Here is a 20,964-nt window from a genome sequence, read left to right on the forward strand (position 1 = left end):
AGATAGTTCAAGGTCTGTGGATTTCTGCAAAGGCAAATTCACCAATTCACCAATTCACCCTTTTGGTTCTAAAGGTTAATAAAAGAAAGGAAGACCACATTTGAGCTCACTTCAGCCTCCCATACCTACAATCTGTGTGAACAAGCTGCATGACAGGTCCCTCAACCTCTATAAATCTCAGTTTCCTTATTAACAAAATGAGGTTAATGAATGCCTTTAGCACCTATTCATAGGGTTGTTGGGAGTCTCAAATTAAAACATGTTTAGCAAAACTTTAAATCTAATCCCTCTTCAATTTGATTTTTTTCTGTTTGATAATAATTCATCCACTATATATGTAAGGCATTGGCTGGGGATACCAAGACAAAAAAAAAAAAAAAAAAAAAAAAACAGTCCTTGCCACCAAATGCTTACATCCCACCTGAAGGAAACACAATTTGACAACTCCTTAAATACATGAAGACAGCTATCAGTCATCCCCAAGTCTTCTCTTTTCCAAACAAAATATTCTCAGTTCCTTCAATCAAACTTCAAATGGTCTTTCACTATCCTCACCACCATCACCACCACCACCATGCTCTCCAATTTATCAACATCCTTCCTAAAATGTAACTTTCAGACCTGAACACCATATTCCAGATGTAGACTGAACAGGACAGAGGATATTAAAACTCTCACATCTAAGTCTGGACACTTCTTCTCTAAGGACAGCCTAAGATCATTAGCTTTTTTTTTAGAACAGTCAAGGACTGTATTTCCATTCACAAAATTTAAAACTTAAAACATTTTAACCCTTTCTGTTTCTTTGTAATTGTAGAACTCCCATTCATTTAAGGCTATATTGTACAAACAGAGCAGAATTATTATTCTTTAGCTTTACATACCTACTGTAAAGTATGAAATTTAGATAAATTTGATTATGTCTGCAAAAAAAAAAATTAACTTTTTGGCTGTCATATCTAGCTGTTGATTCATATTTACTAAAAGTAAAGGGAGAAATTTCCATTCTAACCAATCTAAAAACTGTTTTTTTTTTGGCTATCAGGAAGAAACTACCCATCTCTGCTTCTCCCCACCTCATCCCCAGCTCATGCCCCAAAAAGATAGTCAAACCATTCTGGGGGAGGGACCAGCTCCTCAAGAAGAAGGAATTACTATACAGTTCCTATTTAAAAGACTCATCAGAGCAGGTAGAAAGATCATGGGCCCAACTAATCCAATCCATAACTGAATCAGAACACCCTTTACAACACATCTGATGTGATGATCTAGCTTTTGAAGAAATAAATCACCAATGAACTTCATCCATCCATTTATCCTCAAAGTCCTTTTGTAAAGAGGAAATCCAATATCTCCAGAGGCAGGTATTTAGAGGACTCTTTTTCTTATATTACACCTAAATCTGTCCTTCTACAAATTCTCACTATTTGACACACAGGGCTACAAACACTCAGAAAGAACGAGTGTTTTTACTACTGGAATATATGATAGTAGCAGGGTTAGAATGAGGGAACTTTTAAGAAACCATCTGATGGCCTCTCCAACATAGGTCTAACTGCAATATTCAGGCTTTGCTCACTACCACTGAATGGGAAGCCCATTTTCTCCATTCCACTTTTTGGATGCCTCTATTAGAAAGTTCTGCTTTTTATTACTTGGAATGGGTCTTAGTCCCACTTCCAGCTCTGCTTTCTGGGGTCAGATAGAACACCTTTAATCACAGCAGCATGGATTTAGAGCTGAAAGGATCCTACTCTTAACATCCTCATTTTATAGATGAGGTGCAGGAATAAGTGAATTGTTCAAAGCCAGAACCTAGCCCTCTGGCTCCCAATCCAACACCCTTCCCATTGGACCACACCCTCTCTCTCTTCTGCTTGCAGGCACCCCAGATATTTGAAGACAGAAATCACGGGGCAAAAGAAAGAATACTGGCCCAGGATTTAGGAGACCAGGGCTCTAGTCTCAGCTCCATTCCTAAGCAGCTGTATGGCCTCAGGCAAAGCACAGTCTCAATAGACTTCATTTTCCTCATCTGTAAAATGAGAAAGTTGGGCTAGTCCAGATTCCTTTCAGTTCTAACAATCAACGAACTGTGTCCGTTGTCTTCTCTTATTCAAATCAAACATTCTTCAACAATTCCTTCAATTCATGTGACAATTTCCAGTCTTTCCATCAGTTTGAATGCCTTCTTCTAGACACACTTAGGTTCATAAAATGTGATTCTCCAAACTGGACACAAAATTTCAGATGTGATTTAACCAAGACAAAGGAAAATGCACTGCCCCCTCCCCTCTGGACAGCTAAAATCCAAGTCTCCGGACATACGTGGATACCCTCATTGGTATACCTTCTGAACCTATCCTTTGTCTAAAAACATTCTGGATGATGCTCCGCAAATCTGGGATACGCATATGCTCCCCGTGGACCATTCCGCAGTCTTCTGCTGTCATGTCACTCCGTCTTTGGAAAATTTCCACATGGTCTTTTACAGCATGGCCGCCCTTAGCCCTTCCCTTGTTGTCCATTAATATAGGATATCTCTGCACAAGCCTCCCTCCCCCATCCTGGGTGGGTCTTCCATCAATTCCCTTAAAAGCTCCCTGATGATGATGACAGTAGCATTTATAGAGCTCTAACGTTTGCAAAGCTCTTTACAAATGCAATTGTATTTGATGTCCAACCTCTCTCTCCCAGCCATGTCCTCTAACGCTAGGGCCTACAGCTGAGACAATGGTGCAACACATTCCTCCCCCACACTTGTTCCATTCACTTCCTCCACCCAAAGTGTGGGTCCTTGGTGTACCTTGGATATGATGCAGTGCTTCCAGTGCACAGCAGAGGGCAGCCACTGCCTAAAGAGACAGAAGGAGGGTGGAAGTACCTGAGCCCCCCATCCTGTCGGCCCCTTCCTCCAAATGACGGCCCTGAGCTCGTTCTCAGGGTGCAGGGGAGCACAGGTGAGGAGAAGGGGCGACATGGGTGCTTGGCAGGGAGGAGAGTCTCCCACCGAGGGTTCCCCCTCCTCCCTCCCCGCAATCCAAAACCAGGTCACTGCAGACAGCAGTCACCTCTGCTGACTCAGCGATGGAAGCAGAAGCTGGGAACAAGAATCAGTTCCAGGAACAGCACAAATCCCCCCAGCCTTGGGCCAGACCTGGCCTCCCCCAGCCCCCACACCCACCCACCCAGAGCAGAATGAATAGGCCTGCCCAACCCTCAGGGAGGGTATAGGGGATTGGCATCCAGGTCTCCAGGGTGACTACTCAGGCTGGTGGGGCAGCTCCCCCATCCCGGGCCAGACAAGAAGCCACTGTGTAGAGTCACCCTTCAGGGGCCTTTCCCCAGTCCAACTGGCGCCTCGGGCACTCATCCCCTCAGGGACCCTCCGGCAAGGGAGGTCAAGCAGGAGCTCCTGTACACCAGGGTCTCCTGGCTGGGGGAGGGGGGAGACGCCCAGAAGGGAGGGGGCAGTGTATCCATCCCAGACAGCCGGACTGCCAGGCTTGGCTCCGGTCCCTGCTGCGGAGGAGCACAGACCCCTCTCCATCAAAGCCGCCGGGAGCTCTGGAGAGACTAAGGGATGGGAGGAGCTCTTCGCAGCCCTCTCCTTCAGAGCCCTACATCCTGGCGGGAGCGGGGAGAGTTTGTCTGAGATGCGGGTAGAGCGGCTGACTTCAGCTGCGGCCTACAGGAATGCTCAGGGGAGGGAAGGAAGAGAAGGGGTCCTCCTCAGTCCATTTGCCCATCCATCAGAGGACCACTCCCACGTCCTCCTCTCCATCTCTTTTCCCACCGGACTCGCCTCAGTCATCCCCTCCCCCTCCGCCTGGGTGGGGACAGTCACCACTCCGCAGTAAGGTCGACTTGGCTCATATCCCCCGTGGGAAGAGAGGGAGGATGCGCGCTACCCTTCCTCGCCCGGGCTCCTGGGCAGAGTAAAACTGGAAAGGGCTCCCGAGCAAGGGAGGGGGCCGAAGCTGGGGGGCTCTGCCGCATCTCTCCCGGCCCGTCTCCCAGGAAAGGAGGCTGAGACCGCAAAAGCTGCATCCCGCGGCAAAAGTTAGGGTCTCCTCGGCAGTAAAGCCCTGCCCCCGGCGCTCCGCAGACGCACAAAAACAGGTCCCGGGGACTAGCTGCAGGTACCCGGTAGGTAAGGGGGCGGAGCAGAGGAGGGGGAGGAGTCTAAGGGTTACCTGGGGTCACTGCGCAGTGGAGCCGCCCCTGCAAAGTAAGGGCTCCACGTGGGGTCCCCGACCCACAATTTTCCTTCCAGGCGACGCCAGCTCACTCAGAACTCGGACAAAGCAAAGGACTGTAGGCCAGTCTCTAACCCGCCAGCCTCTAAGGCCCCACAGAGCCCCCCTAGTCCTCCCTAGACCCACAGAGCCCCCTCCCTGACCACCGGGCCTCGACTCCCTCCATACGGTATCTCTCGGCCTCCCCCGAACTCCCCCGTTCCTCCCTCCCGCAGCGCCCTCCGAGGTCTCCCCCAGACCCTCTTCTCCCCTTCCATGTGACATGCCTCCCTGCAGCCCGACACCCCCCTCCGGCCCCGGCCCGCACCTTTGAGAGAGCTGATCTCATGCTGGATAGCGCGGGAGGGGTCCATGGCCCCGCAGGGCTGAGGGCGGCTGGTCTCGGGAGTAGGAGGTTCACGATCACACCCCCGCACACCCACACGCAACCAGCCCGCAAGGGCTCAGTCCGAGCGCCGCAGCCTCAGGGGGAGGAGAACAGCAGAGAGGGGCGGGGCATCGGGGCCAGGACCCTAGGCAGAGGGCGGGGCTTCGGAGGATCAATGCGGGAAAAGGGGGGAGGGGGGCAGGTTTGCAGGCAGCCAGTCCTAGGCGCATGCTCCAAGTCCGGGGCCCTCCCGCTCTTTCACACCCTACCTCCGCATCCCACCAAAGTCCTCGACCCCTTTGACCCTTAATGCTTTAAGCTTAGGGGCCGGGCCTTTCCCACCTCACACTACCAGCCTTCTCCCCAGAAGGACTGCACAGCTGGGCCCAGATGCTGAGAAGGGAGAGCTGAGACCCCATTTCTGCCAGCGCCCCACGCACATTCCCCCCAGCTCTTCCCTAGTCCTCCAGACCCCTCAGAGCCCGCCCTGGACTAGTTCCCGAGGCTGGCCGGGTTTTGTGGGATAAGGAAGCAGCGAACAAAGGCTCACAAAGGAGGCTCGCGGGTAGATGTTTGCCCTGGCACAGGCACCTGCCCCCGTCCCCAAGCAGTCAGGGTCCCGGGGAGGAGGGCGTGGTCCCTGGCGTTTCTCTGCCTTAGAAGCGGGCTGGCAGAGTTCTCCCTCCTCGCCTTTGCTCAGGCTTCTTTCAAAACCCGGCTCAAACCGGGAGGCCTGGGTAGTTGCCGGGGCCTCCGAGATCACCTTCCATTTGATAAATACGCATTTTGTGCGCCCTGGATATTTACATGTGGTCCCCCCCTTTAGAAAGGAAGCTGCTTGGGGCCAGGGCCACCTTTCTGAGCCCCTTAACACCGTGCCTGCCGCAGGGCAAGCCTAAAAATGCTTATCGATGGGCTTTTTCCCATCACACACCATGTTTGAAATGTTCCCTCTCCTAGGAGTCTCAGGTGCTGCAACCCACAAGGATGTCCCCATGTTTTAAAAATAAAACTTGGTTAAGAGCATGTTATGGAGTCGGAGGACCCAGATTCAAATTCTGTTCTGATGCTTACACTCTGTGTACAACTTAGAAAGTCATTTAATGTCCCTGGGCCTCCATTTCTAACCGAAACTGAGAGGTTTAAACTATGTAATTTCTGAGGTCATTTCCAAATTTGGATCCTATTATCCTACGAACTCTACACTCTATAAAAGTCAATATTATTAATTTTGCATTTTATAGAGTACTTTATTTTCTCATTTGATCATTATAATAACGAGAAGCAGGCAGGACCCGCTGCTATTACACCCATTTTACAGATGAGGAAACTGAGAGGCAAAGAAGTAAAATAACTTTCTAAGTTCATGTAAATGAAGAGCTCAGACTGAAATACATGTCTTCTGATACTTGGACCCATTACACTGGGTTTTCTTACGGCATAAAAATAGGACTATAGCCGTTCAGAAGGCATTATTCAAAACCTTATTGTATTCCTAGGTCCAATGAGAAGATGGAATAGCACTCTGATTTCTCAGTTGGCCCATAGAGAAATCCTACTTTATTTTTTGGGAAGGAAGGGTGATGGGGTGCAGGATAATGAGATGAGTGACATGGTAGAAGAAGCCCTACATCTGGAATCTGAAGAACTCTGCTTTCCTGCCTCCGAATCATTCCTTATGTCTTCCTTGAATGTTCTCCCTCATCCCTCCCAATCAGCTTGCTGAAGTCTTTCTTTCCTTCTAGGCTCAGCTGAAATGCCACTTTGTCCAGGAAGCTTTTCCTGATTTCTTTTATTAGTATCAACCTTCACCCTAGACTCTCTCTATAGCACTTTCTTGCACTTCATTGATATCCTTATCACATACTCCATAAGACTGTGTTACAACAAAAAGATTTAGAGTTAGGAAATCTGAGTTCTAATCCTGAGTTCAGCACTTAATTAACTAGCTTTGTGGCCTTCACTTCTAGAGGCCTCTAGTTTCCTTATCTATAAAATAAGAATAAGGCAAGTCCAACTCTGAATATAAAATTGTTTCATTTGTAAAATCGGGATGATACAAAGTTACAAAAGCCTTGATGAATCATAGAAATATAAACTGTTGCTAGACTCTGCATTCCAAGAAGACAACTTTCTATCTACACAAGTGCTCATAATAAGGACCTATCTCTTCAGTTAGTAAAGTCTTTTCTTCCCTTGGGTCTCATGTAACACTTTATTTTGTACTGTTCTGAATCCCTTATCAAGTAAACGGAGGGTGGTCGTTGACAGTTTATTTGTCTGGGGCATAAGGGTCCCTCGGTGTTACAAAGAAAGGAACTGCTGAAGGTCTACAGACAGTTTTTGTTGATTTGCATATGACAGGCTGGAGAGGATATACTTTGCTCTCTCTTCTGCCCCAGCTGCTGAAAAAGAGGGGAAAGGAAATAACTTTGTTTTCTGTAGTCACTTGCTGCTGAAAGGAGAAGAAGAAAGAATAGGAGGAAAGGAAGAGCTGAAAGTCTATATATTCAGTTTCCTTTTGTCACTTGGTGTGGAGAAAGAGTGTAGATAGAGCATCTTTTGCTCTCTATTGTCAACTGTTAATAAGAGGAAAAAGAAAAGAAGAAAAGACAGAAGATACTTCTATGTATTGTTACCTGTTTTTGCAGAGAAATGGAGGAGAGCAGAGTTGAGGAGATTTTTACCAATCGTAGGATAAGGGTTGTTACCTTTTCCTAAAAGAGTATGACACCACCTTTAGCATCACCTAATCCTGAAGCTAGAAGTGATGGACACTATTGTTGCTATTGAATAGCAACCCTAGATAAATAGAGGGATATCTTAGATGCAATGCATCATAAAAGTAACCTAGCAAAGCATTTGGCTAGCTAAGATGTCAAGGGTAATAAAGTCTTAGCTCAATAAAAGAATGAGTTAGCTTATATTGGTAATGGAAGCACTTGTTCAAAAAGAAGCTATGTTCATCAAGAAATATATATATATATATATATATATATATATATATATATATATATATATATATATATATATATATATAGGTACACACATATGTATGTATGTATTTCTGCCCTAAGACAGAAAGAGAATACCAAAGTCTATGTTTTTAGAGTTGTGAGTTCTGACCACCATTTATTCCTTGTATTTTTGCTTTACTCCCTGGGGCTTTTAATCTATATTCACTTCTGCTGTGCGTTGATGTGAAAATGTGATACAAATTTAGGAATGCCATAATATGTAAATATTATCTATTTGTTTTGCATTTTCAGAAAATATTGTGGTTAATATCAATAATCAGTGTCTGGTTTAGCCATGAAAAATACACTGGTGAGGGCTCTACTGTGTTAGAATAGTTGCAAACAAAAGTTACCTTAGGGTCCTGGGTATATCTAGCATAATAGCCACTTTCCCTCTGAAAAACTTCAATTTGCTAGGACAGAGGAAGGTAGAAGGGAAATGAACCACAAAAGGAGAAAAGAATGAGGGGAGGGAAGTGGTGGAAAGAATTAGACCACTACCCACTGCATTGGTGGATTGCTTCATTCCAACAACTATGCATGAAATGCTGCCTATTTTAGGTATCTGTGTTATGTAATAGTTCCCTGTTAGTCTATTAGCACAATTAAAGCAAGACACTTATTTTATCTGAGCTATTTATTTTTTGTGTCCCTTAGTACAGAAATTCTTGAATAAAAGTTTATTCATTTAAATTCGATGAAAGACATATGCAAAATATGGGTAAGGCATAACCTTTCTGGCCACAGTTTTTTCATCTGTAGCATCTGTGGCACTATTTTGGCCAGTTTTTGCTTTTTTTACCTGTGGATCTCCTTCATTCTGGGCATTATTTCTCTTTTAATGTAGCCTAAAATTACATAGTCTTTTGGTTGCCACATCACACATAAAATACAATTTCCTGAAGTCCCCTATGTCTTATTCATAACTCCTTTGATTCACAGTCATATAGCAGAACCAGAACAACAGTGGTATTAGAAAGGAAATATTTTGTGCCAGGGGCAGCTGGTTATCACTGAAAGCATCACACAGTCTCTCAAATCTCCTTCTATTTCAATTCTGGGCCCAGTTCATAATCCATCTGCAGTGTCCCTTTGAAGTGTATATACCATATCCTTAGGACATATCTGTTTTCAAATCTATCCAGGCCTCCGGATCTCCATCTTGCTTCTTCAACTATCTGACATCTTTTCTCCCTCAATACTTCTTCACTTGCTATTTTCCCCCAACTCTCATGGATTCAATTACCATCTCTATGCTTATGAATCTTAGATCTACTTATCTTCTCTGCAGACCTTCAGTCTCACATCTTCAACTACCTTTCAGAAATCTTGAACTAGATGACCAGATATATTAAACTCATTATGTGCAAAATGGAACTTAATATCTTTCCACTTAAATCCCCTCCTCTACTTCCAAACTTCCTTAATCTGTGGAAAATATTTCACCACTATCCCCAGGCTCACAGCCTTGTGAGCTCATTCACTATGAGAATTCCCCATACCCAATCTATTGCCAATGTATATTGAGGAGAAAACTCTTTGCAGCATCTATTTAATACACTCCGTTCTTTCTTCCAATACTTCTACCACCCTGGTGCTGATTTTTATAACCTTCTATTAGTCTGCCCACTACAAGTCTCTCCCTATTCCAGTTCATCTTCCATTTACCAAAATAACCAGTTATTTTGTTTAAGTGCAGGTCTAACCATGTCGTCACTTTACTCAATAAATGCTAATGGCTCCTCATCACCTATAGAAGTAAACAAAAAAATCACCTGGCATTCAAAGCTCTTCCCATTTTCATTCTTCTTACTCTTTACACCTATTACATTCCCAGATTCAGTGATACCTACCTCCTTGCTGATCTCAAAAAAAAAAAAAAAAAAAGCACAACTAATCTTTATCTTCCAACTTCAGAATAATTGTCCCTGTTATCTGGAATGCTCTCTCTCCTCATCCCTGCTTTTTGCTTTCCCTGACTTTCTTCAAATCTTACCTTTTACAGGAAGCCTTTCCTAATCCTTTTTAATTTTAGTACCTTCCCTCTGTTGATTATTTCCTACTTATATATAACTTGTTATTTGTGCGTTATCTCCTCTATTAAATTATAAGTTCCTTAAGAACTTTTGCTTTTTTCATGTCCCCTGCACTTAATATGGTTCCTGGCATATAGCAGGTGCTTAATAAATGCTTATGACTCTCTGACTGTGGACTAATTCAGTGCTCCACCTGACCTACTTCACATTATGATTTGACATCAACCATTCTTCATCTATTTGGGTAGAGTTTTTCCCTGAAAGTTTCATATATCCAGGAACTTTAGAAAGCTTATGATATTATTACACCATATTGTAATATGGAGAATGTATTCTTGAAGGCATAGCTCTTTACATTTAGAAAGGGAAGCAGGGATTACTAAGAGAGAGCATAGATTTATCATAGATAAGTCTTGTTGGAGTAACCTGATTTCCTTTTTTAACTGAGTTATTATTAGACTAGTTAGATCAGGGGAGATTGCTATAGGCAGGGTTATAACTGGATTTCTGCAACACTTTGGACAAAGTCTCTTGACATCCTCGGAAACAAGATGAAAGGATTTAGGCTGGATGGTAGTACAGTTAGCTAAATTTGGAATTGGTTGAATGACTGAACCCACAGCCCTGTGATTAAATGATTGATGTCATCCTGGAAAGATGTTTCTAATACCCTGGGCATGGTGTAATCCCAGCTACTGGGGAAGCTGAGACTGGTGTATCTTTTGGGCTCAGGACTTGTGATGGGAAGTGGACTATTTGTCCATACAAGGTTCAGCCTTAATATTGGTGAGCCTTTCAGAGTCAGACACCATCAGATCACCTAAGGAAGAGTGCACTGGTCCTGGTCAGAAATGGAGCAGGGTCTATTAGTAGCTCCTATATTTCCAACCTGGACAACGTGGGGAGATCTCTTATTTAAAAAAAAAAAAAAAAAAAAGCAAAGAATATTTCTACTGGAGGACTTCTCTGTCTATGGCTATGACCTGTTCAATATTTTCATCCCTGAATTGGATGAACAAATAAATGTGAAGAGAAAAGAAGGAAAATGAAGAGAATAAGCATTTATTAAGCACATACTCTGGGCCAGATGCTGTGCTAAGCACTTTACACATATTATATCCTTTAATCATCACAACCCTGTGAGATAAGTGCTATTATTATCTGTATTTTACAGTTGAAACTAAGACAGACAGAGGTAAAGTGGCTTGCCCAGAGTAATACAGCTAATAAGTAAACTGAGGCTATATTTACAGTTGAAGAAACTAAGGCAGACAAAAGTTAGGTGACCTGCTCAGAGTAACACAGGTAATTAGTGGTCATGTTTGAACTTGAGTCTATCTCCAGACTTGTAGTCAGGTTAATACTCTATTCACTGTACCACCAGCTGCCTTGTCATAGAATGGCATACTTATTTGTAGATAAAACGAAAGATCCCAGTAGGATAGAACTTCAGGCTGGATATAACACAGAAACAAAGAGGAAGCTATATAAAATCCTTCACTTTGATGCTTCCGTATATTCATTACCCAGTTGATAAGGGATACTCCTTCCAAAAGGGTAAATCATAATCCATCTACATTTTCTCATCTTGTGCTCTTTCAGCCCATGTCCTCCACAAAGGTCTTACCTTGATGCCTCATGGATATGACCCATGGATTATTGAAGGCAAGACCAGCAAAGCACAAGCTTGAGCTGATTTTACCACACTAGAGAATGGGACTGGTGATGAATAAGGATTAGCCTGACAAAGAAGGGAGACCCTCATCCTCAAGAAGTTGGCCAATATTTGAGTAAGCCTTTGACCATGGCAATTCAGGAAACAAGTCCTTCCATTAGATTTAAAGAAATAAACTGCATAAGCAAGCCCAATAAGACAAAAGCAAAATATGGCCGACAAACATGCTCATACAAACTTAGGTTGTTTTATATATTCCAGAAGGAAGATCAATAGTTCCATTTTCTAGGTGGACCCATACCACATTTGTAGTTTTGTATTCGTCAGTCAATAAGCATTTGTTGAGCACCTACCATATATTAAGTACCTACTAAGTACTAGAGATACAAAGAGAGAGAGGAAAAACCAAAACCAGGACTCTGACAAACTGAGACACACCCACAGGATGGCAGCCAGGATGTTGAGAAGCCTAGAGACTAAGACAAGATATATGAAGACAGAGAGGATGTTTAGAGATGTTGAAGGAAATGGATACATCTGCTGAGGACACAACAGCTTCCTCAAGAGCTGTCCAGTAGAAGATGGATTACACTTGGCCGCTTGGCTCTGGAGGGCAGAATTGAGATAATGTACAAAAAGTACTAAATACATATAAGATATTATTGTTGCCACTGTTATATTCAATATCATTTTTCTTATCTTTTCAGCAGAGTTCAGAGAGAACTAGTCCTGGGACAAGTTCCTCTCCTACTATAATTCTTTTATGTTTAATGACTTGTGGACTATTATGCATCTAGACAAAATGACTGCTTTTTGTAATGAGTGTCTTATTCATAAGAACTAGCATTTACATAGCACACTACAATCTGCAAAATGCTTTACAAATGCTATTTTGTTTTACCTTCATAACACTGAAGTAGTAGAGTTATCATACCCATTTTATAAATGAAAAAAATTAGGCTGAAGGAAATTAAGTGACTTGCTTAGATCAAAAAAGTAATAAATATCTGAGGTAGGATTTGAACTTTCTGATGCCAAATACAGTTCTCTAGCCACTAACAGATGAAAAGTATTGGGATGAAGGATTATCTGTAATTACTGTAATAATGTTAAGTACGAAAAATGATGATGATGAAAATATCAATGATGATGAAGAAGAAAGTGATGATGATGATGTACAAAGCCACCAAGTACATCACCCTGACTAGCTTTCCCTCATTTCTCTGGTTCCCCTATCCTTAAGTTGGTCTTTTGGAGAGCTTTTGTTTATCATTGTTATCATTACTGAGTAATGGGCATATGTAAGTTATATGAGGCAAATTTCAGTTCAGCATAAAATGAAACTTCCCAATAGGTAAAGCTCTCCAAAACTGGAATGTACAAGGGAGAGACAATGCTGAAAGGCAAAAAGAAGATCTGGAACAATTGATGTATAAAAAAAAAAAAGGTAACAATAAAACTTTAAAAAATAATATGGGTTGCTCAATGTCTCTACTGGACCTGTATCCCAAGGATGCCATAAAAAAAAGGAAAGGGATCCACATGTGCAAAAATGTTTGTGGCAGCCCTTTTTGTAATATCAAGGAACTGGAAACTGAATAGATGCCCATCAGTTGGAAAATGGCTGAATAAATTATGGTATATGAATGTTATGGAATATTATTTTTCTATAAGAAATGATCAGGAGGATAATTTCAAAGAGGCCTGGAGAGACTTCCATGAACTGATGCTAAGTGAAATGAGCAGAACCAGGAGATGATTGTACATGGCAACAAGAAGTTCATATGATGATCAATTATGATGTACGTGACTCTTTTCAACAATGAGGTGATTTAAGCCAGTTCAATGGTCTTGTGATGAAAAGAGCCATCTGCACCCAGAGAGAGGACTATGGGGACAGAATGTGGATCACAATATAGTATTTTCACTCTTTTTGTTGCTGTTTTCTTTCTCATTTTTTTCCTTTCTGATCTGATTTTTCTTGTGCAGCATAATTGTGGAAATAAATGTAGAAGAATTGCATATGTTTAACATATATTGGATTAGTTGATGTCTAGAGGAGGGGTTGGGGGCAAAAGCAGGAAGAAACAAATTGGAACACAAGGTTTGCAAGGGTGAAAGTTGAAAACCATGCACATATTTTGAAAATAAAAAGCTTTAAAAAAGAAAGAAAATGGGCCCAGCTAGGTGGCGCAGTGGATAGAGCACCAGCCCTGATTTCAGGAGGACCCGTGTTCAAATCTGGTTTCAGACACTTAACACTTCCTAGCTGGGTGACCCTGGGCAAGTCACTTAACCCCAGCCTCAAAAAAAAAAAAGAAAGAAAATGGAGGCAGGGAAGAATATGGGCTGCTTCTACAGGACAGTTCCTTTTTCTCATTACTCTGCCCTTTTTCCAAAGTTAAGCACAAATCTACCATATTTTAACTTGTACTAAAGTTATTTATGTCCATGTTTTCTCTTCCTATTTGATCAGAATCTCCATGAGGACAGTATATGGTTCATTTTTCAGATGCAGTTCAGGATAAGGGACAGCTAGGTGGTGCTGCAGGGGATAGAGTGTCAGGTCTGGAGTTAGGAACTCATCTTCCTGAGTTCAAATCTGGCCTTAGAAACTTTCTAGCTGGTCAAGTCACTTAACCCTGTTTGCCTCAGTTTCCTTATCTGTAAAATAGCTGAAGAAGGAAATGGCAAAACACTCCACTATGTTTGACCAAAAAAAATCTCAAATGGAGTGCCAGAGAGTTGGCCATGAGTGAATAACAAGGATCCAAGGACAGTGATCCACATATCACACAGAGTCTTGAATAGAACTGAACTTTATCACTGAGTACTTACAGGCAAAGGCTGCATGTCATGATAATGTCCTGAGTTTAGTGCTATCAGATGACCTTTGACATCTCATAACTGAGAGTTTTGGATGTATTGTGCTCTTTTTTTCCAAGTCTTTTGGGGAAAACAAGGGCATATCCAAGGGCCCTGCCCTCAGGCCCTCAAAGTCAGATAGAAAGAATGAACTTGGATGCAAAAAAGCTTGATATGAACCAGGATATTAAACCCTTGGCATACACAGTCTCCTATTGTTATTGAACTTTTCCAATGGCTTTTTTCCAATTCTCATCCTCTTTGACCTTTTTCTAGGGCTCTCCCCTTCCTTCTGTGTTCTCCCTTTTCCAGGCACTTCAGAAATGCCCCATTTTGCTGCTACTCCTCCTTTATGTCACTAATTGTTTCTTTGATCAGCTTCCCTTTTCCTAATCCTTTAATATACAAGCTCCCCAAAAAACTGAACAGTGAGGTGTTAACAATAGTTAAAGTGCTGGTCCTGGAATCAAGACGATCTGAGTCCAAATCTAGCCTCAGATACTTACTAGTTAGGTGACCTTGAGCAAGTCATTTAACCCTGCTAGACCCAGCTTTTTCATATGTAAAATAGGCGGAAGAAAGAAATGGCAAACCACTCTTCCTGCTCCTCTTTTCTCTCTACTTCAAACATTTTATGGCATTTCTACAGCTCCAGCAATCACCCCTATCCAGATGATTCCCTGATCTTTCCCTTGACAAATAACTCTTTTTTGGAGCTTCAGACCCACATTTCCAACTCCCCATGAGGCATTTCTACCTGGACATCCCACCCACTATCACCCCAAACTCCACATGTTCCAAACCAAATTAATTATCTTTCCCCAAAACTAATATTTTCTTTTAACTTTAATGGAACTAATGGCAGTTCCATTCAGCCATCTCATGTTTGTTACCTTAGGTTTCATTTTTAGTCTTCTCTCTCATTTCTCAAACTTAATTCATCCATTACTATGTCTAGCTTACTCCACTTCTATGGCATTTCTTTCATCTGTGTCTTTCTCTCTATTTCTGCTGTCATCACTGTAGGACAACTCCATAGTTCCATGGCAATAGCTTCCTTGTAGGTCTTCTTCCCTCAAATCTATTCTTTTTTAACCCCCATCAGATTAATTTACTTTATATAGGACTTGATCACATCTCTCCTACACTCAAAAATCTCCTTCTAAAGGTACAAATGTTTTTTTGTTGTTTTTTTTTTTTCAGGAAAGATTTTATTTACATTCTTGCAAGAATGGGTGCCTAGACTAGTAGGCACATTTTTGAAACCACAAAGACAGTGTTTTTTCCCTAACCTGAAGCACAAGTCTCTTCCCTAATTCTCCATTAATTGAATGTTTCAGAAGTTACAGAATATGAATCTTCACCTTTCATTACATAGTCAGTCCCAGGTATAATGTCATTATCCAGTATTCAAGGCCTTCTATAATCTTGCACTCTTCTACCTTTTAAAGGATCATAGGATCTAGAGCTGGAAGAAACTTTATCTTACAAATTAGGAAACTGAGAAGTTAAGTGATTTGTCTATGGTCATAATTAAGATAATAGAGGTAAAAACATAGTAAAGTAGATGGTGCCAGTAAAATGAATGCAGAACCAGGAATATCCCAGGAAATTTAGGTCTGGGCAAGTCATTTAATCTCTCAATACACTAGATTAAAGGTATTGATGCTAGGGGGCAGCTAGGTTGCACAGTGGATAGAGCACCAACCTTGAATTCAGGAGGACCCGAGTTCAAATTTGATCTCAGACACTTAATACTTCCTAGCTGTGTGACCCTGGGCAAGTCACTTAACCCAGGTCAATTCACTTAACTCAGGGGAAAAAAAAAAAAAGGTATTGATGCTGTTCTAGTGGCAGTGCAGAGAATTGTGGGAATCCCCTTCTTTGGTCAGAGATGCAGGTCCAATGTGAAAAGAATTCATGAACCAGACAAGTTTGAATGGCAAAAAGGAAGTTTTTATTTTTCACTAAGAAACTCTCTCTTAGCAGGCAAATCTGCAATGAAAGAAATGAAGAAATTTGAAGAAATTTTTGAGAAATCCCCCAAAATCTGGACAAGGTAAAGCATTTTCTTGTTGTCTGTTCTATAGCTAAAACACCCAAAATTTCTGGGAAAAATTTGGGTCATTGTTTCTTTGATCAGCTTCCCTTTTCCTAACTCTAACAGAATTCTCTCAGGGAAGTCTAATTGGGAATACCTGCATTCTCTGACATAAGGCCCACTTATTCAGGGAGTATTTTGTCATCTCTCCATCTCTAGAGATGTATAGACATGACGAGAAGCTATGGAATTGAAAAAATAAAAAAATAAAAATAAATAAAAATAAAAAACTAAGGCTTATGGCAAAATGAGACCATCATCCCTTTACCCCAAATGAACTTGGGTGGTGATTGCTTGAGGTGGGGGGGGGGAATGATGATGTCCCCTTTAATCTATAAAATAATTACTCTGAAATTGTGTCCTCTTTGATCTATAAAAGAAGGGAAATTCGGGGTCTCCCAGACTCCAGAGAATCTAGGAGAAGGCATATTTTTCAGAAAAACCTTTTTTCCTAAGATAAGCAGAATCATTCAATTGGAAATCTTGTGTAAATCACCCCCCATTAATATTTTGGGTAGCCGGATCCCCATTCAGGAAACTCTAAATTCTGAAAAAAACCTTCAAAGTGATTTTCATTCAATTGAGAGATCCTGGTCTGATAATCAACTCAAACTACCCACCAAGATCTGTTCATAAAATCCCAAAGAAGGGATTCCTACAACTCTCTGCACTGCCACTAGAACAGCATCAGTATCAAGCACCCAAAGCTACCTATGACCAATAACAATGACTGCCCAAACCAGATTTAAAAGTGACTGATAAATATTTAATAAAATTATAATTAAACACATATGGTATTATATTTTAAAATCATATCAATAAGGTGGCTCCCAGAGATCTTTGATAGCCCCTATTTCTATGTGATTTAATACTATTATTTGGAACTATGCTCAAAGGGTTTTTTTTTTAAACTGTGCATATCCTTTGATCCAGCAATATCACTGAGCCCCAGAGAGAGCATAAAAAAAGAGAAAAAGACCCACATGTACAAAAAATATTTGTAGCAGCTCTCTTTATGGAGGCAAAAAGATTGGAAATTAAAGGGATGCCCTTCAATTAAGGAATGGCTGAATAAATTATGGTATATAAATGTAATGGAATACTATTGTGCTATAAGAAATGATAAGAAGATTTCAGAAAGACCTAGCAAGAATTATATGAACTAATGCTGAACGAAGTGAGCAGAACCAGAAGAACATTGCACACAGTAACAGCAACATTGTGTGTGATGATCAACTATGATAAAGTTATCTCTTTTTAGCAATACAATGACAATTTCAAAACTTATGATGGAAAATGCTCTCCATATCCAGAGAAAGAACTATTGAGTCTGAATGCAGATTGAAGCATACAATTTTTACTTTTTTTTCTTTCTCATGGTATTTCCCTTTTGTTCTGATTTTTCCTTTTTTCTTCCTCAATAGTATTTTATTTTTCTAGTTAAATGTAAAGATAATTTTCAACATTCATTTTTGTAAGATTTTGAGTTCCAAATTTTTCTCCCTTCCTCTTCTCCCTCCCACCTTCCCAAGACAGCAAGCAATATGATATGGATTACACATTTATAATCTCTGATTCTTCTTTCCCAACATGACTAATATGAAAATATGTTCAACATGATTGGACATGTATAGATTTTATCAGATTGCTTGCTGTCTTGGGAAGATGGGAGGAAAGGGAGCAAGAGAAAAAAAAAACTTGGAATTTAAAATCTTATAAAAATGAATATTGAAAATTATCTTTACATGTAATTTGAATAAATAAAATGCCATTAAGTACAACACCTTCCCTTCCCCTCCCCCCAAAAAAACTACTACTCTTGGCAATTCTCTAAGACTATAAACTACAGAAATGGGCAGCCTCACATTTGTAAAGGGAATCTCTTTACTTGAGAATTCTTTATATCTGTGAAGTCATCAGGTGAATGACTATTTCTATCCCCCTTTCTGATCTCAGAGGCAATATCCTTTCTTACTCTATCCCATAATATTTCCCTTAATCCAATGGTACATAACCAGAGATCTGTAGACTTATTTCTTAAAAAAAAAAAAAAAAAAAAAAAAAAAAAAAAGGTGATGGATATATTTTGATGTAATTGACTTTTTTTTGTAATCCTATATATTTTATGCATTTAAAAATGTGATTCTGAGAAGGGGTCCCCAGACTTCACCAGACTGATTGCTTAAAAAAGCCCATGATACAAAAGATTTGACATAGCCCTTCAACCTATGAACAAATCTCAGTTGTTCACACAAATGCCTGGCCCTCTCTCATCTCCACACCTTTAGAAATTTCCTGGCTGGAATTCAATTAAATTCAAATTCCAGCAATATTTGTTAAAGAAAAAAAAATCTGTATATGAAGGGCACTAATCTATGTGCTAAGGACACAAAGTTAAATAGTACAGAGGCCCTACCCCAAGATCAAAAAGTATCCTTCCTCCCCTCTAAATATAGCAAGTTTCTACCTATTCTTTAAAATCCAATTCAATTACTTCTTTCTTCAAGGAGTCTTTCCAGATGGCCCTAGATAGTAATAACTGATGACTCCTCAAGGATTTTGTATATATTTAGTTTTGCAATTCTGAAATCTACTTCTTGTTCTGTAATTCCTTGGGTGGTTGTTATCTGTATTTGTGTATCTAAAACTTAGCATCTCTCCCACTACCTTAACTAGTGCTCAGTATGCAGTAGGTGCTTACTAAATATTCATAGAATTGAATCAAAATCTATTTCTCCAGCTCCAAATTCTTCACCTAAGTTCCTGTCCTTTATCTACAAGAGCTTGTTTAATCTTTCCTTGAATGTCCTATAAACTCTTCAATTTTCTTCCTAAACCTGAATCTTCTGCCAACTTTGTTTTTTCTTTTCATCTTCAGTCGTTCAGATTCAGAGCCTTGAAGTCCCCTTGACTCTTCTTTCTTCACCCTCATCTTCTTGACCCACCACCCAAGTTCTATAGATTTCATCTCCATAATGTCATTTGTTCCCTCTCTTTCAATTTCTACTACAATCTGCTTACTTCAAACATTTCTTTCTTGACCTTGAACCACTCTTCTTACTCACTCTAAATCTTTCCTCCTTTCATTCTGCCTTGTGTGCAGGTTATAAGGCACTGATCTACTCAAATACTGTCAGTCGTTCTCCGTTGCCTATGGTAGATAAAATACAAGCTTCTTAACCCTGCATTTAGATCCCTCCACAATCTGCTTCAAAACTATCCTTCTAGCCACCTTACCTGATATTTCTATAGTGGCAAGAGTATTGTGTTTGAAATCAGTAAGACCTGAATTAAAACCCTGTCTCAAATACTTACAAACTCTGTCTCACCAAGCTCTATCCAACCAGAGCCACTTAACATCTCTCAGCTTTAGTTTCTTCATTTGTAAAATTGATAATAGCACCTAAAGGCAGCTAGTTGGATAGAGCTCTGGGTCTAAGCCTGAATTCAAAGCCAACCTCAAACACTAACTAGTTGTGTGAACTTGGGCAAATCACTTAACTCTGTCTCAGTTTCCTCATCTGTAAAATGAGCTGGAGAAATAGCAAAGCACTCTAGAATCTTTTCCAAGAAAACCCCAAATGAGGTCACAAAGAGTTGGACGTGACTAAAATGCCAGAACAACAATAGTATCTATCTCCCAAGGTTGCTATAAGAATTAAATAAGTTAACATGTAAAGTGTTTGGCAAACTTTCATATTTGTGCTATTAATACTGGCTACTATTACTACTATTCATTGCATAAGGGAAGGGACCGCTAGGTAGCCCAGTGGATAGAGTGCCAGGCCTAGAGTCAGGAAAAGCTGAATTCAAATTGGGTTTTAGACACTTATTAACTATGTGACCCCAAGCAAGTTATTTGACCTTGGGACTCAATTTCTTCATTTGGAAAATGAGAAGGAAGAGTATATTAGATGACCATTAAGGTGCCTTCCAACTCCAATCTCTCCCTGTGATCTCTGACCAGTACTACCTGATTCTTACCCCAGGGCATTCACCTGGACCTGAAATGCACTTCTTCCTTATTTCTGCCTAAGAAAAAAAATCTTCCTTTCCCATAAAGAAAGTGAGATCAGCTCAGGTATTATTTATTCCCTGATGTTTTCTTTCCCTCAATCTTCCCCAGCAAGAAAGGGCTTGCTCTGGTTACAGCAATAGAAATCAAGTACAATCCAGATTTGAAACCCATTCTTGGCTCCAAATATAGTATTCTCCTTATAATATCAAAGTCAAGCAGAAAAAGTCTAATAATAATAGCTACCATTTATGTAGTAGCACTTTAATATTTGCAGAGCACCTTACAAATGTCTGATCTGATTTTCACAACAATGCTGAGAAGTAGGTGTTATTATTGCTTCCATTTTACAGATGAGGAAACTGAGTCAGTCAGAGGTTAAGGAATGAGGTCTTCTTGACGCCAAATTCAGCACTAGTATTTGAGCCAAGAGGAAAGGGGGTGAAAATGGAGAAGGGAATAAGCATTATTAAAAATGATGTGGCAGGCACTGTGCTAAACCCTTTCCAAATCCTATTTCATTTGATACATTTAATAGCTTCAAACTTATAGTTATTTGTATCCATGTCTTATCTCCCTGTTAGATTGTAACCTCCTTGAGGACAGTTTAAGGTACATTTTATATTTAT

The 20,964-nt window shown here is 40.8% G+C and overlaps 1 protein-coding gene across 4 annotated transcripts in view; it reads right to left on the reverse strand.

Moving 5' to 3' along the window:
- The window catches only part of PLEC (plectin), a 108,598-nt gene that overhangs the window by 76,525 nt on the left and 11,109 nt on the right, over positions 1-20,964 (reverse strand). The window contains exon 1 of one of the 4 annotated variants that reach the window (XM_074262414.1): positions 4,567-4,692. The exons of the other annotated variants lie outside the window; for them this stretch is intronic. Within the exon in view, the coding sequence (XP_074118515.1) occupies positions 4,567-4,612 (46 nt within the window). The 5' untranslated portion in view covers positions 4,613-4,692. Of the gene's footprint in view, positions 1-4,566; positions 4,693-20,964 lie in introns of those variants that run through there. 4 annotated transcript variants of the gene reach the window in all.

This window comes from Sminthopsis crassicaudata, chromosome 1 (assembly GCF_048593235.1).
Source record: "Sminthopsis crassicaudata isolate SCR6 chromosome 1, ASM4859323v1, whole genome shotgun sequence".
Classification (NCBI taxonomy): domain Eukaryota; kingdom Metazoa; phylum Chordata; class Mammalia; order Dasyuromorphia; family Dasyuridae; genus Sminthopsis; species Sminthopsis crassicaudata.